Source organism: Condylura cristata, unplaced genomic scaffold (assembly GCF_000260355.1).
Source record: "Condylura cristata isolate star-nosed mole 26May11 unplaced genomic scaffold, ConCri1.0 scaffold00018, whole genome shotgun sequence".
NCBI lineage: Eukaryota > Metazoa > Chordata > Mammalia > Eulipotyphla > Talpidae > Condylura > Condylura cristata.
Window position 1 is genome coordinate 14,322,673 of NW_004567119.1, and position 21,535 is coordinate 14,344,207.

At 33.5% G+C, this 21,535-nt stretch overlaps 1 protein-coding gene across 1 annotated transcript in view; it reads left to right on the plus strand.

Moving 5' to 3' along the window:
* GLRB (glycine receptor, beta) overlaps positions 1-21,535 on the plus strand; it is a 61,896-nt gene that overhangs the window by 36,631 nt on the left and 3,730 nt on the right. Inside the window, exons 4-8 of the mRNA XM_004685351.2 lie at positions 5,557-5,786; positions 5,889-5,971; positions 7,460-7,600; positions 12,522-12,674; positions 18,795-19,087. Coding sequence (XP_004685408.1) covers positions 5,557-5,786; positions 5,889-5,971; positions 7,460-7,600; positions 12,522-12,674; positions 18,795-19,087 — 900 coding nt within the window. The remainder of the gene's footprint in view (positions 1-5,556; positions 5,787-5,888; positions 5,972-7,459; positions 7,601-12,521; positions 12,675-18,794; positions 19,088-21,535) is intronic.

Genomic DNA, 21,535 nt, shown 5'->3' on the forward strand with positions numbered 1-21,535 from the left:
TTTTTGTATCTACCTTAAAACGAACAATAATTTATCGTGGTTATTTTCCTCTTTATCATCTTTCCTTCTAGGTATTCTAACCAAAATTGTTGGTGATTAAGCATCATAAGAGTACTGTATTAAGCAATAAATAGGATGAGAAATTTCCAGGTTTAATTTTCTTCTTTTGTATTTTGTCTTTTTTATCAAGTGATTAAGGAAAAATATAAGTTAATTCCATGAATACTACACAAATATCCCAACTGCCATAGGTCCCAGAAATCATTACTTTAGTTTCGCAATTAATAGAAATATGTTGGGCACTTTCTGTGTACAAAGTCCTGCATTTAGATTCTTACCTTCCCCAGGGTTATTTTTTGCTTGAATTCTCCATCTAAGTAATAACTGAACAAACTCTTTCTTAGTCTTGCTTATTTTGTGTAATGTTTTCAAGGTTTATTTATAGCATATGTTAGAGTTTCATTCTTTTTTATAGCTGACTAATATTCCATAGTGTGTACTTGAAAATACCACATCTGGTTATCCTTTCTTCTGTGGATGGACAAATGGATTGTTTTCATCTTTTGGATATTGTCAATAATGCTGCTATGAATGTGAGTCCGCAAGTATCCATTATGGTTTGGTTTTGATTTTATGGGGTCCACTCTAGTAGTGGAATTGTGAGATCGTATGGCCACCTTGTTTAATGTTCTAGGACAAAGAACACTTTTTGAAAAGTTAAAAACATGCATAGAGTGAGGACAAGTTAGTGATTTATTTCACTCATTAATGCAGATAATAAAGCTAATTCAATGGAGAATTCAGGAAACTGAAGTGAAAGAAAGAATGCCGGAATTAGACTGCTAAATTAAATACAGATCTGTCAATGTTCCACAAGGCAATGAAGGCATAATCTTTGGCAATATCTTTCTACCTGACAGGAATAATTTGCATTTCCACCAGATAAGAAAATAATTTGTAATTCATCAGTCTTCTCTAAATTATTCAGTTTTATAGAGCTCGAGTCTTAATTAATAGAAAATGGCAACTAAATCGAAGTTATATTTTCATAGACAATCATGCATTCCTCAAGTAGACTTGTTAGAGGAGGCTTTAGTATGATACTTAAAGGGAAAATAATAATCTTTCAGACTGATATCCAAAATTTGCATGATTTCTATTAACCTTGTATTTACACCCTCCGATGGGCTTATAGTAGTTTTTGCATTCACTTTTGAAAGTACTGTTTTTCAGAGAAGTTTTAGGTTCACAGCAGAACTGAACAGAGTACAGAGAACTCCAAAATATTCCTTACCACCGCACTGAAAGACAGCCTTTCCCACTATCATACCCCACCTAAGTACGTATGTTGCTATAATTTATATACTTATATTGACACACAAAAAACTAACATCCATTATTTACTTTAGGAGGTGAATAGGCAAACAAATCATGGTATATCCAGAGGACCAAATTTTAAATTATTTTCTAAAATTCTTCCTTGAAATAATCTGCCCAAATCATCAGTATTCTTAAATTATATACACTAAAACTCATTCCATTCTGTACATAGTATGTCTCATCAGGGTAAGTCACCATTAAGCTACCTCATTTAAAGTACACATTTACAATATTATGATAGAATACTATATCCTTGACTTGTCATTAAGAGTCAATATGAAAAATAAACAGATAAGATTGTCAGTCCTCTTAAAAAAAACCTTGGTTTTTTCCTTCGGGAATGATCATCCCATTAAAATACACAAGTTGAATTCTTCCTTTATGTATTTAATTTTTCATTTATTTATACATGTATTACCATATCATTATATTAATATTTACCATGTTCTAGATCTAGTTAATCTAAATATGTTACAAAAATACATCTATCCCTCAAAGTTTTATCTATGAAAATGCTCTCCTTATGATACATATGCCCTGTTAATGGAAAGCAACACTTAAGTGTCTCATTGTGCTTTCTGCTTGGCAGGTAGTGAATGAATCTTGGAATGATTAACACCGCATGGCTGTTGTACATTTAGTTCTAGTTTGATTATTTCTGTATGCTTTTTATTATCGCTATTGTGTACCTCAAATTTTTACTAAAATAGAGATGAGTGAAAAATAGAGAAAACTTGAGACTTGAGACTTCATATACTTGATAAGAGCCTTTCAGCCATATTTGGGTTAATCACCTAAACAATTTGCCAGTAATTCTAGAATTAGGACATTTTACTTTGATATAATACTAGACTTTCTTATTTTAATAGAATGTTATATATATTATATATATATTATATTTTATATATATCCTAGATAAATAGACATAGATATATAAATATCTACAGATATATAAATATATAAAATAAATATATATAGACATAGATATATAAATATTAAGTTATCCTAAATATTCTTTATCTAGACCAAAAGATTGTGTTTTGGAATATATAATTTTATCTTCTCAGGTGTTTTTTTTTTTAAAGATCTTATATCAACATTTTATAATAATGTTCAAGATATATGGCAGGAATTAAAGCAACACTGACTTTTAACTGAAGGATATTTAAAAAAGAAGTCATCCTACCATGTCTCGGGTGGAACTTCAAACATTAAATCTCCTTTATATTGAATTTCCATTAAAATCATCACACATGCATACATTCTTTTGGGAGCATTATTATACATTACACTTATTTCAAAAATGATATGGTTAACTGTTCTAAAGTGACTCATTAAAATTATTTTTTTGGCTTTTAATAATTATTCTAATAGTGTTTCTCCATGTGAATTTCATTTTTCTAAATCCTTTTTGAATTCTAATCAATGGTTCTATATGAACTAATAATGTGTGTACCATTTGTCAGTGTATTAACTACAAAACATTATAATGAGAAGAACACTGTTTAGTGTAAAGACCCTGTGTAGCATTAGAAGCTTTGATAAAACCTGTGAGAAAAATTACAAGTGATATATGAATATTTTAATTTACAGTACATCCCACTTTTTAAAATGCTGCCATAAATGACTTTTAAAAATTATATTAATCAAATTATAAAGCTTAGAATAAAGGAATCAGTATGGGCTTGGAAATACAAAGATCCTGATTTAAATCTAAGATCTGAATCTTGGCATCTTTGACCCCATACAAGTCTTAACCTCTACGAATTTAGTTTCTTAATATAAAAAATAAGGATACTAACATCCTAATGTGATAATTAATATAGCATCGCTGTAAGGTAAATTAATTTAATTCCGATGTTTCAAACAGGGGAATACAAGCACAGAATACATCACACGCTTTCAAAAAACATTGACATAAATTACTCCTAAATCCCTAATTGACTTTTTGGTCCAATCATTCCTTTCAAAAAAATCATTTACTAACCATATATTGCTTTTCATGCTTTGGATACTAAGAATCACCTGCGAATAATCCCTAGCTTTACAGAAATAACTGCAGAGAATGCTGACAATCAATGACACATAAAACAATTTGAAAAAGACTATATAAATGGAACAGCCTGCAACCGGAGCATCAAATATGAGAATTACTTGGAACTAAGCACGTGAAGGAGTCCCGCAGCAGTGAAGGTGCCGGTTTCACCTGCTGTGTGTCCTCACAACTAAATTGCGGCAGCACAGTGGATAACCCTGCACTGTGAATGCAGGACCACAGCTTGCAAGAGAGCAACAGTGGAGCAGAACAGGGTAGGAAAGCCTATCATTGAGCTGTCTGTAGAAATACTAGATCAGTATGACTCACAAGAGGAGGCGCTTGGAGGCCACCAGGCACAGGAAGCAGTATTCTGGCACACAGTTGGCTGGGGCCTCATCATTCTCAAATTATGATGGTCTTTTACTTAGATATCAAAACTGTCACAATCACAGTCAGATATGAAATAATCAGTAGTTAATTGGTCCAGTAGTTAATTTTATGATACACATATATTTTGGAAAAAATGTTCACTTAACAGTGTAATGCAGGCCATCATTTTTCTAGGATTAGAGTATTCCTTTTACTTTCTGTTTAATTCATGTTCATTTGATTAGAAGAATGTTACATACTTTTTTCACTGGTCCAGAACATGTTCAAGGTCAACATATAACCCTTAGTTTTTTTCTTTAAAACCACCTGTATATGATTTTAAAGAATTAATTGTATTATATGTTGAAGTTTATAGTAAACATCAAGTTTAAGGAAGCTGTGAGATGTAGACAGATTACATCTTAATGCACCATCTGTACTTCAGTAAATGTATATTGTTACTATGTGAGTTTCATTTCTCCAATTACTGTAGTCTGTATATACAAAAAAATCACGAGAAAGTAAATCCCCCCAACTTTTTCTAAAGTCAATATTCATTCCTTACGCATTATCGTCATTTTATATATCTATAAAGCATGTGTTTTTATGCTATATTTATATTAGAAATGAAAAGGTCTTTAGCAAAAGGTCTTTCTTCCTATTTAATTGCTTGTATTTCAATTTGAAGTTTGTGATTTAATTCAGTTTGATCTTATGAAAGACTGTAGTGTTTTGTGAATTTTTAATATTGAAAATAAAGATGTTGAATTCCAATATAATTTGAGCACTTTTGTCATTTTCTGAAATCATTAAAATTAATTCAGAAATATAAAATGAAGTATAAAAGGAAAATCAAAAGACCTAAGCATATAGGCACCAAGTTTCACTAGCAAATATAAAACGTATTAAGATATTGAATAAGTCCCTTACTTCACATATTCTTAAAATATGTTTTGATAGAATTTAATGTTTACAGTTTTAAAATTAAAATTTTAGGAATTAGGTAAAAGCAAAATTTTCTAAACAGCATATTTCAGACATTTTGTACTAGTTTAAAATGAACTTTACTTAAACATTACAAAATTTTCATAGTCAAATCTCATTGGATTGACTCATTCAGTTCACTCTAAAATAGAATTGATAATCTCAAACTCATAATAATTCACAGATAGGAATAGTCAAGATAGCTTTTTCCATTTTAAGAAAAGATATCATTTTTAAAAGGCTAGATAGCATATAGGTACTACATATGTTATACACACACAAGTGTGTTATATATATATATATACATATATGTAACTATACTATTTTGTAATTTGCTACTTAGTAAGAGATGAATAGAAACATTTCCACTTTGTCCTTACCTATTTTATCTATTAATCAAGTTAAACTAAATTTTATTCTACTTTTCTGGGAAGAAAAGTAGTAATACTTTAGCAGTTCTCATGCTTTTATGATACACACTATCTGACCGACTGTTCCAATTGGTGTTGGTATAAATATAAAGCAATTATTGGTAAAGTTTTATTTTGACAATTGAACTAGCAAATCCTATAGAAATAGCCTTAGAAAGTAAAGATGAATAACCAAAAGGATCGTGTGTGTATGTTTGTTGTTGACGGAGTTCTAACTTACAGACTGATCTGCTGTGGTCCTGGTTGATATTAGAACAAATATGTCTGCTACTATTCATTGAAACCCCACTTATTCTGATGCTGAATATATTCGTAAAAATGATAAAATCACACCTACCCACACATCTTTTCTAGGACTACAGAGTTAACATCTTCCTGAGACAGAAATGGAATGATCCCAGGCTGAAACTCCCTAGTGATTTTCGGGGTTCAGATGCACTGACCGTGGATCCCACAATGTACAAGTGTCTTTGGAAACCTGATTTATTTTTTGCAAATGAAAAAAGTGCCAATTTTCATGATGTAACCCAGGAAAATATTCTTCTGTTTATTTTTCGGGATGGAGATGTTCTTGTCAGCATGAGGTACTCTTAGCTTCAACATCAGTACATTTATATTTTCCTTTCAAAATCTGTAGAACACAGATAAGTATACTCAGTGACTTCTAAGACTGTCTCTACTTACAGGTTATCTATTACTCTTTCATGCCCTTTGGACTTGACCCTGTTTCCAATGGACACACAACGATGCAAGATGCAACTGGAAAGCTGTATGTAACTGTGCCGCTAAGTGATTATGGGATAAAAATGCTTAAAACATACAGTCAATATTTTTGCTAATATCTTAGATAACACTTTTAACACTAGTTTCTGGATGACAAGTAACCATTAGATTACATGACTTAAGTAACTTATAGTTCTTCTGTTATATTGATTTGCAATATAGAAGAATGCTTTTTTGGTTCTAGTTCCTAATTCCAGTTCAACTCATGTCATACATATGTCTAAGTTATTCTACTTGTCAATCTCATTTGAATTTATAACATAGGCAAGGTAAAAGAGAACTGTCCTAATTTATAAAACTTATCTGATGTTAAAACCACATTTTCATAGCAGAAAGTTTAGAAGACAAAAAAATAGCCTTTATTATCTAAGGATTTATTATCTAAGGATGTATAAAATGTATTTTTCATGAAGTTTTCTGTATTTCTATATAGAAATTATTATTTTATTATAATAAAGATAATTTTTATTATAGATATATACTAGAAATGATTATCTGTAAAACATGTTACTTAATTTACTACCATATTATATTTTTTAAAAGGTCATAAATAAAATTTAAAAAAAAATTGTCATTGACATAAAGAACCATTAGCCTAAAAACCTGTATATGTGATTTGTAGATGGAGAGTAAAAAATAACAAACCTTTCAAATATCTTACATATGTCTGTTAAATGTTACATTTTAAAGTTACTTAGTGGTCATTTGCTTTTTCAGTTTTAATTTACTAAAACTGAACGCTATATGTGAATAATATGTACTGCCTTTTAGTACAACATGGGATTTTGTGGAGCTCATAAGTATACATGTGTGCACACCTTCTCATATGTGAGAAATCCCATATTTACATTTACATTTACATATTTACATTTACTTTTACTACCAAGTACACGATAGTACTACTTTTAAAAGTACATGCACTTTAGAATTCCATGATAGACTACACCATGCTTCAGAACCTCATAGAATTCTGGAATTTTAGCCACTTTATCAAAGCCCAAACTACATGCTTCAGGATTTTGTGCTGATATCCATTTGAGAATTTTTTTTATTGCTGTCCAGTGGCAATGCAGTTCCTTTAGAGAAATTTCTTCAAATAAATGTTTTCGTGCTTAAGTTTCTTTAATAATTTTCAGATAGTGTATTTCACATTAGAAAAGTATTATTTGCTCAATGATGATAAATCAGAATTCTGATAGAGAGGAACAAATTACTGTAGTACATGACACTACATGATTTCAATTTTTTGCAGCATGCTGACTATTTTAATATGTTCTTTCTGGAAGCCAATGATTTCTAATTTTTGTTCTAATAATTTCATTATGGCCATAGATTTTACCTTTTTATATACTTTTGCAAATCATATAAGGTAACCCTATTTCCTTATACTTTGTGTTAAATATGTTATTAACATTTTAAAAAGCATAGTAATTATATTTCAAACTAACTTTTTTTTGCTTATTTTTGTTTGTAGTTGGTTACACAACTGATGATTTAAGATTTATCTGGCAGTCAGGCGATCCTGTTCAGTTAGAAAAAATTGCCTTACCTCAATTTGATATTAAAAAGGAGGATATTGAATATGGTAATTGTACAAAATATTATAAAGGCACTGGTAAGTAATTTTCTTTAACTTAAACCAAACTGAGTCCTATTTTTAAAGTTTCATTTTAATATTAACATATGCTAAGTTCAAAATACAAAAAACTAGCTAATAATAAGTACCATATTTGTAAACAGTTTATCTTTACATTCATGGATGTAAATCTTAAGGTTTTTTTATTTACCAAAGTTCTTTTAATTCTTTTCATTACTAGATGGTTTTGCTTTTGTCTATGTAATTATGAGTAACAAGAGATTTAACTTTTGTGTTTTGGTAACATGAACTTTGCCATATAGTTTTGAATGTTGTCAAGAAAATCTACTTCTGGCAAAATTCTACTTGGAGCTAAATGAGAATAGAGATGGTACAGTCTGTATATAATTGTGTGTTGCTTTTTGGACAGTTTTTTAAGTAGTAACCACTACTTAACATATCCTTAATATTAAAAAGTGTTGAGCTTATGCTACATAGGAAACTGTAAGTATGTAAAAATCTGGACATCTGCAAATATTTCTTGTATAATATTATTTACCTAGGTTGTAGAACAGAACATTATAAAAACACGTAATTGGCCTCATTAATCAAATCACATCAAGTCTTTCACCAAAATGAAAATACAGTACTCCCGACTCAATACTTTAATAAAATGGTTTAATAGTCAACCTTTGCCATCTCTAGGTTTTGAGGGCTTTAGTATCAAGAGTATTATTTTACTTAGCAATGTAAACAAAAAGGTCATTAATCATTCATCATTACATTAATATTAATAACCAGGTCAGCTTATGAATTATCACAAAGCTATAATTCTGTGTCAGGAAGTACACCATGAAAAAGGTTCAGGAATTGATTTAATTGAAGCAGATGCTGAATAAAAACATATAGTGTAATAGTGCAGTATTTAGAGAGATTAGATCTTTGAACGAAAATGGTGTCATCATGAGGTCATTGAGGTCAAATATAATTTAAAACATTCCCACTGATAATGAAATAAAGGACAGAGTGAATAATTTCGTATGTGTATGTTATAGTCAATGCAATACTAAGCAACTTGGAGAAATAATTTAAGCATCTGTTGGCATCAAAATAAAGTGGAAGATTATATAGCATGTATACATACAGATAGCCTCTTTTATTATAAAACATATAGTATATTAATATGAGAGAGTAAGCATATACACTACTAAAAGAATTACCATCCCCCCCTCCCCCAAAGGAACAACTAAAGAGTTCAAAAAACTGTGACCACCAACGTATTCAACGAAGATTTCATAGACAGGTGGGTTGTTAGATACAAAAGTGATCTTCCTGACAATTCTAAGCCAGCACTTCTATTTAACACACACGAAGTAATTGAAGTACTGGGTGATTAAATGACTTACTGAAGAGTCAGTAGCAAGCATGGCTCCAGGAAATGTATTCCTTATCTTCCCTGTACTCCTCATTCAAATTAAAGACACTGATTAAAGATTTTAGGGATTTTGACAACTCACATAATAATGACAATAATAACCTTGCAGGCCAAGAAAAGTCCTATGGGAATATTGTGTGGGAACACATATTTAGTAGATCACTTTTTGATCTTATTATGTCAGTGATCTGCAGCAATTCCTTTTACTTAAGCCTCACCACAATCCTATGAGTTCAGTGTTTTCATGATCCCTGTTTTAGACAGTAGGGTAAGGAAGGAAGGATTCTTGCTGTTGTTGACGAGGAGTCAGAAATTGCTCTGTGCCCTGTGGAATCTATTCTGTCATACATTCAAATGGTTCCACCATCTGGATTATACACTTAGCACTTCCAAATGTGCAGTCTCTAAATTGTTTAGAGAAATTTGACATAGACCCCAGTGAAGTCTAAGCTCATCTAGAGATGAAAATAAAACTACTAATTTTATGCAACAACATAAGGTAATGTAAGAGCACTAAAAATCCCAGAGTATTCAATTATTCACCCTTAAACCCTACATTTAAAAGTCTCCATTTGGGGACTCAGTTGAGAGCAAGATGGGAATATCTCCCTGCCCTTGAATAGATTCATATTCTAGTATGGTAAACAAGTGAATGGAATAAGTAGGTTTCACCTTAGTTACAGAAAATAAAGAATAAGTTTTGTGGGAAAAGGGAATTTCTCAAGATTTATAGTCATAAAGGTTTATTTTGTTACTATAAGTCACTGATAAAACTTCAGAAGATAACAACAACAAAAAACTGCCTAACTTATTAACACTTGCTGTGTTTAGCAAACATACTTTTCAGCATTCACATGAATAAACAAATGAATATAAGTAAAACATGTTTTCAGGGTTGGACATTTTGAAATATAACTAAAATATAAAATTCACAATAAATGCTTAACGATGTATAATAGTAGAAAAGAGAGATCACAGCACATATAAACGGATGAGCAACCTATGGGAGAAAATATGGGAAAACGGGTATACAAAAATATTAAATGGTAAGCCTGAGTGAACAGCAAGAAGATAAAACTTCACAGCAAATAGAAAGTTAAATTGATTTGCCAAAGAACATTTACATCAATTAGCTGCCCATCTGATTCTCATAAATGTAACAGTACTAGGAAAAGATCAAAAAAGATCAAGAAATGTTACTCATAAAAGTTTATGGAGTAAATCACTATAATATCCAAGCATGTATTTTACTGCTGGTGCATTCAAGTCTTCTGACACTCCCTTTATGGGAGTCTTCATAGCCAGGACTTGGTGGAAAATGCTTCAGAATAGAGGACGCAAGACTTTGAGGCTGTCATTTACACATGGTGGGGGAGACTACAAGACTTCACTTTAATGTGAGCAACTTCATAGTAAATTGCTATAATATTGCTGATAATCCATAACCTAAAACACATAGTAAGCACATATATGTTGGTCTCCAATTTACATGTACTAGGGGCAGGTCTCCGTAACTTAGTGATGCTATCAAAAAGCGAGCAACTTCAAAACTATTTTTTAAAAATAGGGTAAACCTCTTAATTGCAGCAAATTAGATTCATGAAATACCGTATATTGGAATTTGCACATGATTATTAGAAACACCAGTTCTTGTTTGTTCATGTAGGAAATTTAGGAGAGTGGTGGGGAAGAGAAGAGGGAAGGAAATTTTTCTTTTTCTTTTTTTTTCCTTTTTAAAAATCCTATGCATGATTTAAATGAACTGCATAGTTTTAAAGAAATTAAACTTTAAAAAGACACTCTGCATGTGAATATATTACTGAGAAAATTTGGCATAATTAGAATTTGTCAGACCAACTAAACTGTTTGAGTTGCTTATACTCACTCAGTGGTAATAATGATTATAATTCACATTGGAAAAAAGACAGATTTCTTTCTTATTTGGAAAGGTTGTGAATAGCCATTCTTTCATTCAATATTCATTGAAACCCTACATTGTGCAAACACTGCACAAAGTACCAACAATAAGGAAACATGAAGGTTACTCTAGTATCAAAAATACTTTTGTATTTTCCAATGAGGAAAAATAAATGCTACTTTTAAACTAAAATTTATAAAAAAAATTGTATCTTTTTTATCCATAATTATTTTACTTACTCACCATTTATTTGTTATTTCAACATTTTCATTTTCAGGTTAAAATGAACACAATTGTGGCTACTGACATTTGAACTTCTTAGCACTGATGTATTGCCTTATAACCTTACTTTTATTGAATGGTGAATGATATTTGTATTTAACTTACACATTTTAAACATTAAAGAATGTATTGAAATGGCTAAGACAATATTTAAAATCATCTCAAACATCTAGAAATATCTCTTCTGTTCCACGGATAGTAAAGTATTTATGTCACTTACTTATTTTCCACTGTTGATAAAGCCTTTGAGACGACCCATAATGTGTAGATTAATTTGGAGGCGCAGTTGATGTCGTGGCAGCTCTAGAAGTTTGTCTGAAGGCAGTTTTTGCGTTGGTGTCTGCTTGTGAAAATGAAGGGTCTTTCTCTTAAGTAGAGGGAAGTTCAGGGCCTGGAGTGGAGCACGCGCCAGGGTGGGGACGAGCGCAGGTGTTGGCAGTTTGCAGTCTTAGTCAGCTAGATCGAAAACACATTTTTCTTATCCTCGTTGATGTTTACTTTCAATACGTTTTTTGTTTATTTTTTTGTTTATTTTATTTTACACACACACACACACACACACAAATAAATAAAATATAAAACTTATTCTTCATTTTGTACATTTTTTCATCTCAGCTGTAACCCCCCTGGACTTCCCACCACCATTTCACCCACGTGCCATCACCATAGTCCTGTGTGCTCTTCCCGCCACAGTTTTGGTCCTATTCCCCTCCCCCACTCCATGTCTCTGATTTATAGTTGTTGATTTTCGTTTTTACTTTATTACCATTGCTTTTTTTCCCTGATCCCTTAAGCTCCTGCTATGAGTGAAACCAGCGTGTAAGGTTTCATATCATAGGAGCTTTTGTAGATTTCTGTCCTTTCTAGACAAGGAATAGTAGGTGTGGCTGAAAACTTTCCCGACAACGCTTAGCCCAGGAGTGTTTCTTTTTATGCTGGTTCTGCTTTGATTCATTGCTCTCCCTATGACTCCTTCAGATCACTCACTCTGAGAGTGCCCGTGGGTAATGAAAAGTTGAAGTCCATTGCAAATTCTCTGAACAAAGACTTAAAAGCTGAGACACTGACATGGTGGAGCAGCATGTGGGATCTATTTCTCAATGTCATAATGAAGTTGTGAAAGGTCAGATGAAGCAGGTCCCATAATGTCATCCTCTTAGAGCCCATCAATTATATATATTTGAAGAAAAGCTTTTTTTGCAGGGAGTTTACTTTGTGAAATTGCTTCAAATAGAAGTGACAAACTTTAAAGGTGATGCATTATGGATGTCTGCAGTTGTATGTGAGCAAGAACCTCATACCTTTACTATGTTTGTTTCTGAAAGGCTACTACACGTGTGTGGAGGTGATCTTCACCCTGAGGAGACAGGTCGGGTTTTACATGATGGGCGTCTACGCCCCCACCCTGCTGATCGTGGTCCTATCCTGGCTGTCCTTCTGGATCAACCCAGATGCTAGTGCCGCCAGAGTGCCCCTGGGTAATCTGTTCCTTGCCTCTCTTTCTGGTGCCAGGGATGTGCTGCTTTCTGTTACTTTACTATTATACAATCAACTATTGTGAAACAATGAGTTTGACATTGATGACAATCTTTTTCTTCTTGTTAGATTTACTTCAAACCTTGACGCTTTGAACTAGATTTTCTCAAAATGTAAGCACTCTATAATTAAACTGAAAATTTCTTTTCCTGCCCTTGGAGGATTTGAAAAGTTAATCTGTCCCATTTTGTCAAGAAGTAATTATAACAAGTGATTTTTCTTAGAGAACTATAGTCTAAAATCGTCAATAATGTTAAACTTAAGTAACTATTTTGATAGAAATCTTTCTTAAAAATACTATAGGGTATCTAAAACTATTAAGCAGAGAATGTGTAATATGATTTATTTTGTTTAAAATGATTTAACATCTTTTTCCTAAACATCAGTTATTGCATGTTACATCATCAGTAGCAGTAGCAACAAGAAGTAAAGACTTTTGGGCCAGGTTTTCCAAGATTTTATTTTCAATGCTCTATGACATAGAAACACTGTTAGCCAGACTCATCAGCTGTTCCCTGTAAAGGGAAATCTCTGAAAAATGATCAAGAACTTTTCTTGTTTAGCATAACCCCTTCTAGCTCCATCCATGTTGCTGCAGATGGTACCAGTTTTTTTGTTTGTTTGTTTGTGATCGCTGAGTAGTATTCCACCATGTACATATAACCACATCTTCTTGATCGATTCATCTGCTGTGGGGCATTAAGGTTGTTTTCATACCTTGAGTATTGTAATAGTGCTGTGAGAAACGTAAGAGTGCAGGTTTCCTTTCAGAAAGTAAAATATTGGATGGTTTCACTTACATGTGGAATATAGAGAAGCCAAACAAGGGCTAGGAAAAAAAGACAAAACTTGCAAACTTACCATAGATTTATGGCCTCCAAGAAGAGAGGTCAAAACAGGGGAGGGGAGAGCATAAGGGACTGTGGTGATGAATCACAGGTGCTCTGGCCGTGGAGACCTGAGGAAAATACACCTAGGGGAGAAATCAAATACTGTAAGAAGATAAATAAATAAATAAATTGATTTAGAAATAAAAAGAAAGAACTTTTCTTGTGGATAAAAAATTTCAAAGTAAGATTTTTGTAACAACAAATTTTGATTGGAGTACTTTAAAATCTTTCATTACTCTGTGGTGTGTGTGTGTGTGTGTGTATGTGTGCGTGTGCGCACACTTGTGTGTTCTGAGTATCACCTGGAACTGATATAGTAGGTAAGTCTGTGCTATAGCTGACCTCTTTGTGAGTGATTGGTTACAGCATTTTTTTCTTTCATCAGAAAGGCCTTGTTTAAATCTCTCTCCTGACATATTGGAGGGATTAAATGAAATACAGATTTTAAAGAGTAGGAAACCAGGAAAGAAGCAGTGAAAATGACAGTTTTATCTGAATTAGAAATCTGATGGTTTATATCCAATAGAAACCACTACGACAATATGTACCCTAATAATAAAAAAAGTGAGAATTATCATTAGTGTTTTGTGACTCTCAGGAAGATAATGAAATTGACCAATTATTTGTGTTATGGGCTGATAATTGTGTAGTATAATGTAATCAGAATAAACACTTCCCCAAACTAGATTTAATCCCTAGATTTTTCAAAAATCTCACGTTTCCCCCAAATAGTCTTTCATTTGTTTGTTTAGTAGAAATAGCTAGCTCTAATGCAGTGATGTGAATTGAAATGCTAGGCTTTTTGGAGACATCCCAATTCCTGACATATCCTTGAAGCATTTTTCTCTACAAATCCCCAACCATCATAGGGCTTCTGACATGAGTTCCATGAGCTGTCACAGAGCATCCTGTAGACCTGTTATAGGGAACAGAGTTATTGATGGTTGAAAGTAATCTCTAGAGTCAATTCTGGATTTGAACTCCAGTTCTGTGATTACTTTTTGACAACTTGGACAACAGACTCATGATCTTTTGAAATGTCCACCAGGATAAAGGAATAATCAATGGGCCATTTGGAGAATGGGGGAAAAATGAATATCAAATCTATATTCACATTCAGAATTTAATCCTATGCTCAGTTATGTGACTTTATAGTTTATGAAGCTTTCTTGTGCATTTTAATTCATTCAACAATGTTTATTATGTACTATATAAAGTACTGTTAAAAAAGAAGGGGATCTATTTAATGAAGTTTATAGGTAACAAAGTATAAATAGTCCATAAAATAGATTTAATATCAAAGAAAAACCTATAACCTCAATGAGTTTATATTCTCATATTCCTAGTAGTGTAATATATAATGTATAATACCAGATATGGAAATACATGCATGCAGGAATAGCAGCTTGTAGTCAAGAATAGTGCCAATGAGAAGTGATGTTGGTTAAGGAATGGAATCTTCTAGATTCAAGGGTGGGCTGCATAGTGATCATGTTAGGGCAGCCTTACCAGGACAGGAGTGTGTTTGGCATATTTGAGTGGCAGGAACACCTCCCAAGTTGCATTTTAGAAGCAAACAGAAAGCTTCATGGCCAGATCAGAATTAAAAAGGATTAAAAGATAAGGTCAGAGATATAATGAGGGGAAGGGTGGGTCTTCCAACTCCTCTTAAGACATTCTGAAGATCTGACCTTTATTCAGAGTGAAATGCATGTCCCTGAGGCATTTTGAGAAAGACTTGATTTAAATTTTAACAGTTTCTCTTCAGTAACTTGTTTTTAGAATAAAACTTCAAGGAGATAGGCTGGAAACAAGGGATGCATTTGAATTACTCAGATGCTTTAATCATCCAGAGACAGTAGTCATGGTTTGAGCCAGGAAAGAGTAGTAGTGGTTCTGAAAAATGAAGAATGTATATGGCACAGATAAAAAAGATTTATAAATGTGTTGTATGCAGGAATTAAGAAAGTAGAAGGAAGGCGATTTCAAGGTATTTGGGGCTGAACATCCAGAAAGAAGAATCGCTATTAACCTCTACAGATAAAGCTTCATGTAAAGGTTTGAAAAGACAGGCAGAGTCGGAGCTGGGTTTGGAACATTTCTGAAATTAAAATGTCTACTAGGTGAAGATAAAACAGTTTATGACATGCAGTGGCCTCTATAAAATATGTCACTATAAAATTCTCACGGCATATTAATGAGCTGAGTAATTGGTTGTGGTTAATTAAAATGGAGACAATTTTACAAAACATTATTTAACAATGAACAAAATTCACTTGAAATCTTTATTAAGATAATGCTTTTATGTAAATATAAAATAATTATTGTCTTCCTATTTTAAGATAAAAGAAACAAATTGCTATCTTCTATTTGAATAGGCTTTCCTAAATATTAGGTATGTAGTCATGTTCATATTATCTTCTTTACTTACCTCTGTTTCTCTGAAATAATGAAAATATTAATAGAACTGAACACCAGTGTTTCTAACTTAATGTATAGAATTTTAATTATCTCCCCTCTCTCCCTTCAGACCTACTAATGACATATCCCTCCTGGTTGGTCTGACCCTTTCTCAGACACCAGAGCATTTTGGTTTCATCAATTTTCTTCTGTCCACCTGACCACTACCTGAATACTGACTAATCTTTCCTTTTAAAATACTTCTCGAGTGCACTAGGCTGTATCCTGGTTACCACTTTTGTTTTTCGGCCTTTAACCTTCCTTGGTATTTTCACACCAAAATCATCAAATTCTGTAATCCTCACTTCCCATCTTCAATGGGTATTTTTTGAGTCATCTGTTTAGAGCTGTTGCTCTGTCTTTTCCTTCTTCCTTCAGTTGATAACCAAGTCTTTTAAATGTTTTCTCCAAAATCCTTTTGCATGGCTCCTACTCTTCATTTCTCTATACTTTATTTCTGCTACTGCTCTTTTCTCCCTTCTCAGTCTATTTCATATATGCCTACCAGAGTGATGCCACTCAAAGATTCTTTTGAGGATCTAGTTTCTCTTCTATCAATTTAAAATTTCTTGATGTTCTCTATCAAGTAAATTAAAAAATCCACTGGACTTCCAAGAACTTCTATAATCTGGCAATATTTTCTTTCAAGGGGAGGGAAAAAAAAAGCCAGGTATATATTTAATTATTAGGTTAACATAAATCTAAGTACAAAATGTGCACTTGGCCCTGGAAGTGAAAGGGACTCACAGAGCTGAGGCAAAATAATACCTTTGTTGATTTGAAGTGAAACTCCCTTGACATCCTATGAGCTTCTTTCTGAACAAGTACATTATGGGTGGTCTGTGCCAACAGGTCGTGTTGTCCAGCACCTTCTGAAAATAGGAAAAAAAGGGAAAAAAGGGAAGAAAACGGGAGTGTGGCAAGAGGAAGATAAATTATCACATTGTCCTTAGGGGTTTTACAGTTATTTGACTTAAATTGATATATAACTGGTTACATAGTTAATATTATTTATAACAGAATTTTACTCATTCCTTGAAAGGTTGACATGCTTTTTGCCCCTGAAATAATCAGAAACATTCACTACTTTGTCTTTTCTATTAGATTTTCAAAATTTTGAACCAATCAGTTATTTTATATGTTCTGTGTTCTATTTTTGTTCCAATTTAGTTGCTCATAGGATAAAAGTAAGTTCTATAGCTGCAATCTGTTTAAAGCTAAAAATGAAATAAACCTGTCCAATCAGAGACCTTTCTGGCTTCCTTAGAGAGATTATAGAATAGTTTTAGACATCTCTATTCGCTAAATCAAATCTAAATCCAAATATCCATATTGTGATATTGTGATATTATACCCTAGGTTTCTGGGGAGGGGGATTTGGTGTGTGTGTGTGTGTGTGTGTGTATGTGTGTGTGTGATGTCACATGTTTATTGAGTAAGGAATGAGGGTGGAGGGTGTTTATCAGAAGAGAGGAGATGTAGAAATGAACCAGACACTACCCATTCTATTGTCTTCTCATCCATGCAGACAATCTATCACTACTACAAAGTAGAAAACCAGCACTCAGAGATGATGCTTATGTTGATTACTCTTTAAAAAACTAAATATTTACAATCTTCCCAACCACAATCAAGAATCCTGACCTAAAAAGTATGCATACAATATTTGTTCTACTCCTGGAGATTTCAGGGAACATTGCTCATAGACAAATGTGTTACAGAGAATGGTGAGGGGTACCCCAGACCCCCAAATCTGCATGTTCTAAAATGTGTCTAAAAACAAAACTTATGTTAGTGCATAAGACCTTCAATGGATAAGAAGTTTAATACAATTAGAGTGCACTAGAGAAATGAGAAAGGATATAGTTGAAAATTATTTCCAATTAAACACCCAACCTTACCAATCCCCTCAAGGGTAAGTGCTCATCCAAATAGGGCTGGGCCATAGCAGGGCCACTGAAAGCAGAAAGCCCACTACAAATCGAAGGCACCTTCTGGAAGGGACCCACAGGACAAGAGCAGAAGAGGCCAGGCAAGTCTGGAAGGGAAAGAACAAAGTCAAAAGATAAACAGGGCCCTCCTTGATGGTGCAATGGGTTAAATGCAGCACTATGAAACTAGTTGCAGCTGCTTTAGCCCAAGTTTGGTCCCGGGCCAGGAAGTGACCTGGCAGACATCTCTTGACCCACCCGCTGCTCCCCTCAGCAGTGTACTTCGTCAATCTCCCTGTTCTGCTCCCCACTCTGTCTCTGGTGAACCCTCTTACTGCCCCTGCACCTCTGTTCTGTATGCATGAATAAACCTTTTTTTAAAAAAATCAAGATAAAAACAAAGTCTGCCATTGCTCATCTCCCCACTGGTCCCTCACCCATGACTCTGTCTCTTCCAATTGTTTCTGTCCATGACCTCCAAGTCACTAGTACAAAAACCAAGCCGAGAAGCAAGCTCAGCTTCTTCATGTCTCTCTGCTTCCTGTGCCTCCTCCAGATCTTTTTCTGTCATTTCCTGCTGCTTCAGTTTTTCATCTCTACTCAGTTCCACCCCTTTTTGGGTGAGGCAGGGAACCTGGACGCTCCACTTTCTATGATATCACACTGTTCAAACTGGAAGGAATTGGGAAGGGATTTTGGTCAAAGGTAATGGTGGAGGAACATTGCCATAGGCTGGAAAAGGGGGGATTCAAAGTTTTGATTATAACTTCTGTGTCTGCAGGTATCTTCTCTGTGCTCAGCTTGGCCTCGGAGTGCACCACCCTTGCTGCTGAACTTCCCAAAGTGTCTTATGTGAAGGCCCTGGATGTCTGGCTCATCGCTTGTCTGCTCTTTGGGTTTGCTTCACTGGTGGAGTATGCTGTTGTCCAGGTGATGCTGAACAACCCCAAACGAGTTGAAGCAGAAAAGGCCAGAATTGCCAAGGCAGAGCAAGCAGATGGAAAAGGTGGCAATGCAGCTAAGAAGAACACGGTGAATGGCACAGGGACTCCGGTCCACATTAGTACTTTGCAGGTAAGACTGACATGAGCCAACAACATCATTTCCCCTGTTCTTTCTGCCATGTCAGGAGAGATGCTTGATTCATGCTATTTTTTCCCTGCCAAGTGAATGTACATGTATCACCCTATTCCCAAGCACCATAGTACACACCATGCATGGTGAACAGCAAAGGTGGGCAATAAAATGCAAAACGGTGTGCATGCCTGCAGATTTGAATAAATTAAAAGATAAAATGTGTTGTTGGTCCTTAAAAGAGGTAGTTGTTTATTTCTGGCAATGTTTTAAAAAATAGAGATTGGTTTAAATTTGGTGAAAGATATAGATATTATTTGCTTCTGCTCATATTTTTATTATTTGCAGTGATCTTTATCGTCTGTAGAAGAAATTATGTTCACCATGAAATCACACCTAGCTTTTTAAATCAGAAATATTACATAAGGTGATTTTAAGTGTGTGCAGACTCAAGCCAAAAAAAAAAAATTAGAGCAAAAAATAGAAGCATCAGGAAGTTTTTATCTGCATCATTTTTAATTATTGACAATTTCATTATCATACTACCTAATTTTTGCTCCCAGTAGTTTTCAGAAGTGACAGGTTTTTATGATGAAAGAAAATGAGATACATTTATATGAGGAATATTTAAAAAATTATAAATTAGAGATTATTATAACCAATATCACTTTAAGAATCTGTTAAGTATGTGTTTTATTTATAAGCAGTTTAATCCTTCTTCTTGTGATACTGTAATTGTTTAAAGTAGTATTTATATTATAAACTCAATGTAATTTAATGTACAGAAATGATATGATAATTATGTGCAAGGAGTATTAACCAACAAGAAAGTTATGTTTGTATAAAATCCTAATGAATAGGAGTGGGGCCAGCCGACTGGTTAATGAATCATAAGCTATTAAGCAACCTGAGGACTTCTCAGTAGGGAATGTAATCTTATCACTTATTCATTTGTGTCACATCATTAAAAATTACTTCTTTTGCCGAGATCCTTTCAGTACACACACACACACAGACAGACACACAGTTCTCTAATGATTTCAAATATAGGGATCTTCAAATATACTCTGGAAGATGGTATAACAGATTATGTGGTTAAGTTTAGTATAACCAATTGAAGATTTTAGCTTGAGAGTGACCTTTCAGGTTACTACTTTAATGTAGGAGTATTCTTTTATTAACATGTTGCTATAGTTAAATATTTTCTTTCAATAAATAGAACATACTCTAATTTCGAATAGACTGTGTGGGTAAATTCCTAAAATGATCCATATATCTAGCAGAATCTAAGAAAATAAAAATAAAATAGACTAGGACTGTGGAAGTATTTGTGTGTGTTATGTTTATAATATCAAGAAAGTTTGGCTACTTGTTCATCTATTTATAAATAGTAAAACCACACTTTAATTCATATATAACATATTCTGTATAGTAAACACATTTATATAAGTAAGAATTCATACTTCCCAAATTTATTGTAGAGGTCAGAGTACTTTGTTCTGCAAAGTGAATTTGTATATTTTAAATGTTTGGAGTGGATGCTTCTTAAGGGAGAAAGAGAGATTGGAAACCCAAAGTGCCAGATTTTAGAAGATTACACTGTAAGTCTGAGGATAACGCAGAGATTTGATGCGTAGACTTTGACTATTGTTCCAATCTAGGCAATGATTTACTTTTTACAAAAGCTCACTGATAGATGTTGAGACTTACACATTCCTCCAGCAGCACTGGAACATTAGGGCTTTAAATGCGACCTGTCTGGAACACTCACTGGGAACTTATGTGAATGTGCAAATCTGTGTTGTATCTGGTAGTGGAACCTGGAGACAGTCTGATTGCTGCAAATGTCCCTTTAAAATTTCAACTTGGGGAATCTAAATGGAAGATCTGGAAAGAAATTTTAGATGTACACAAATGATTCATTTATATGAATGACTTCCCCAACAAATTTATTTTTAGTTACTACCTTTGTTCTTTTTCTTTTTTTCTTTTGATGAGTCCCTGGTGTTAATTTTTCCAGACATTATCCTAGACAAAATATAGATCGATGTGGACTAGACCCTAGCCCCAGGATGGCTCCATCAATAGCCATCTCATCAAGATATGATCATTCTTTTTAATGCAACTGAGCTCTCACAATGGATAAATTATACTGCACAGTTTTAAAAAATGGGGATGGAGAATCTCTTTTTTCAGGTTGGTCTCCATCAGCTAAAACAAACTCCTACTGAACCAGGATGCAACTTCGTTTCCATTATGCTCTATTATGGGTTAACATATTGGTAAATCACATCTTTTTTTCTTAAACTATGAACTATTCAGAAGGGTGAACATCCAATTCCTCAATGCCCGTCACTGCCTGTTCTTAATATCAACATTTTTTGTTGATGTTTTGTTTGATATTTTGTATAAGTACCACGTGCACCACTGGAGCTCCTGATATTTTAT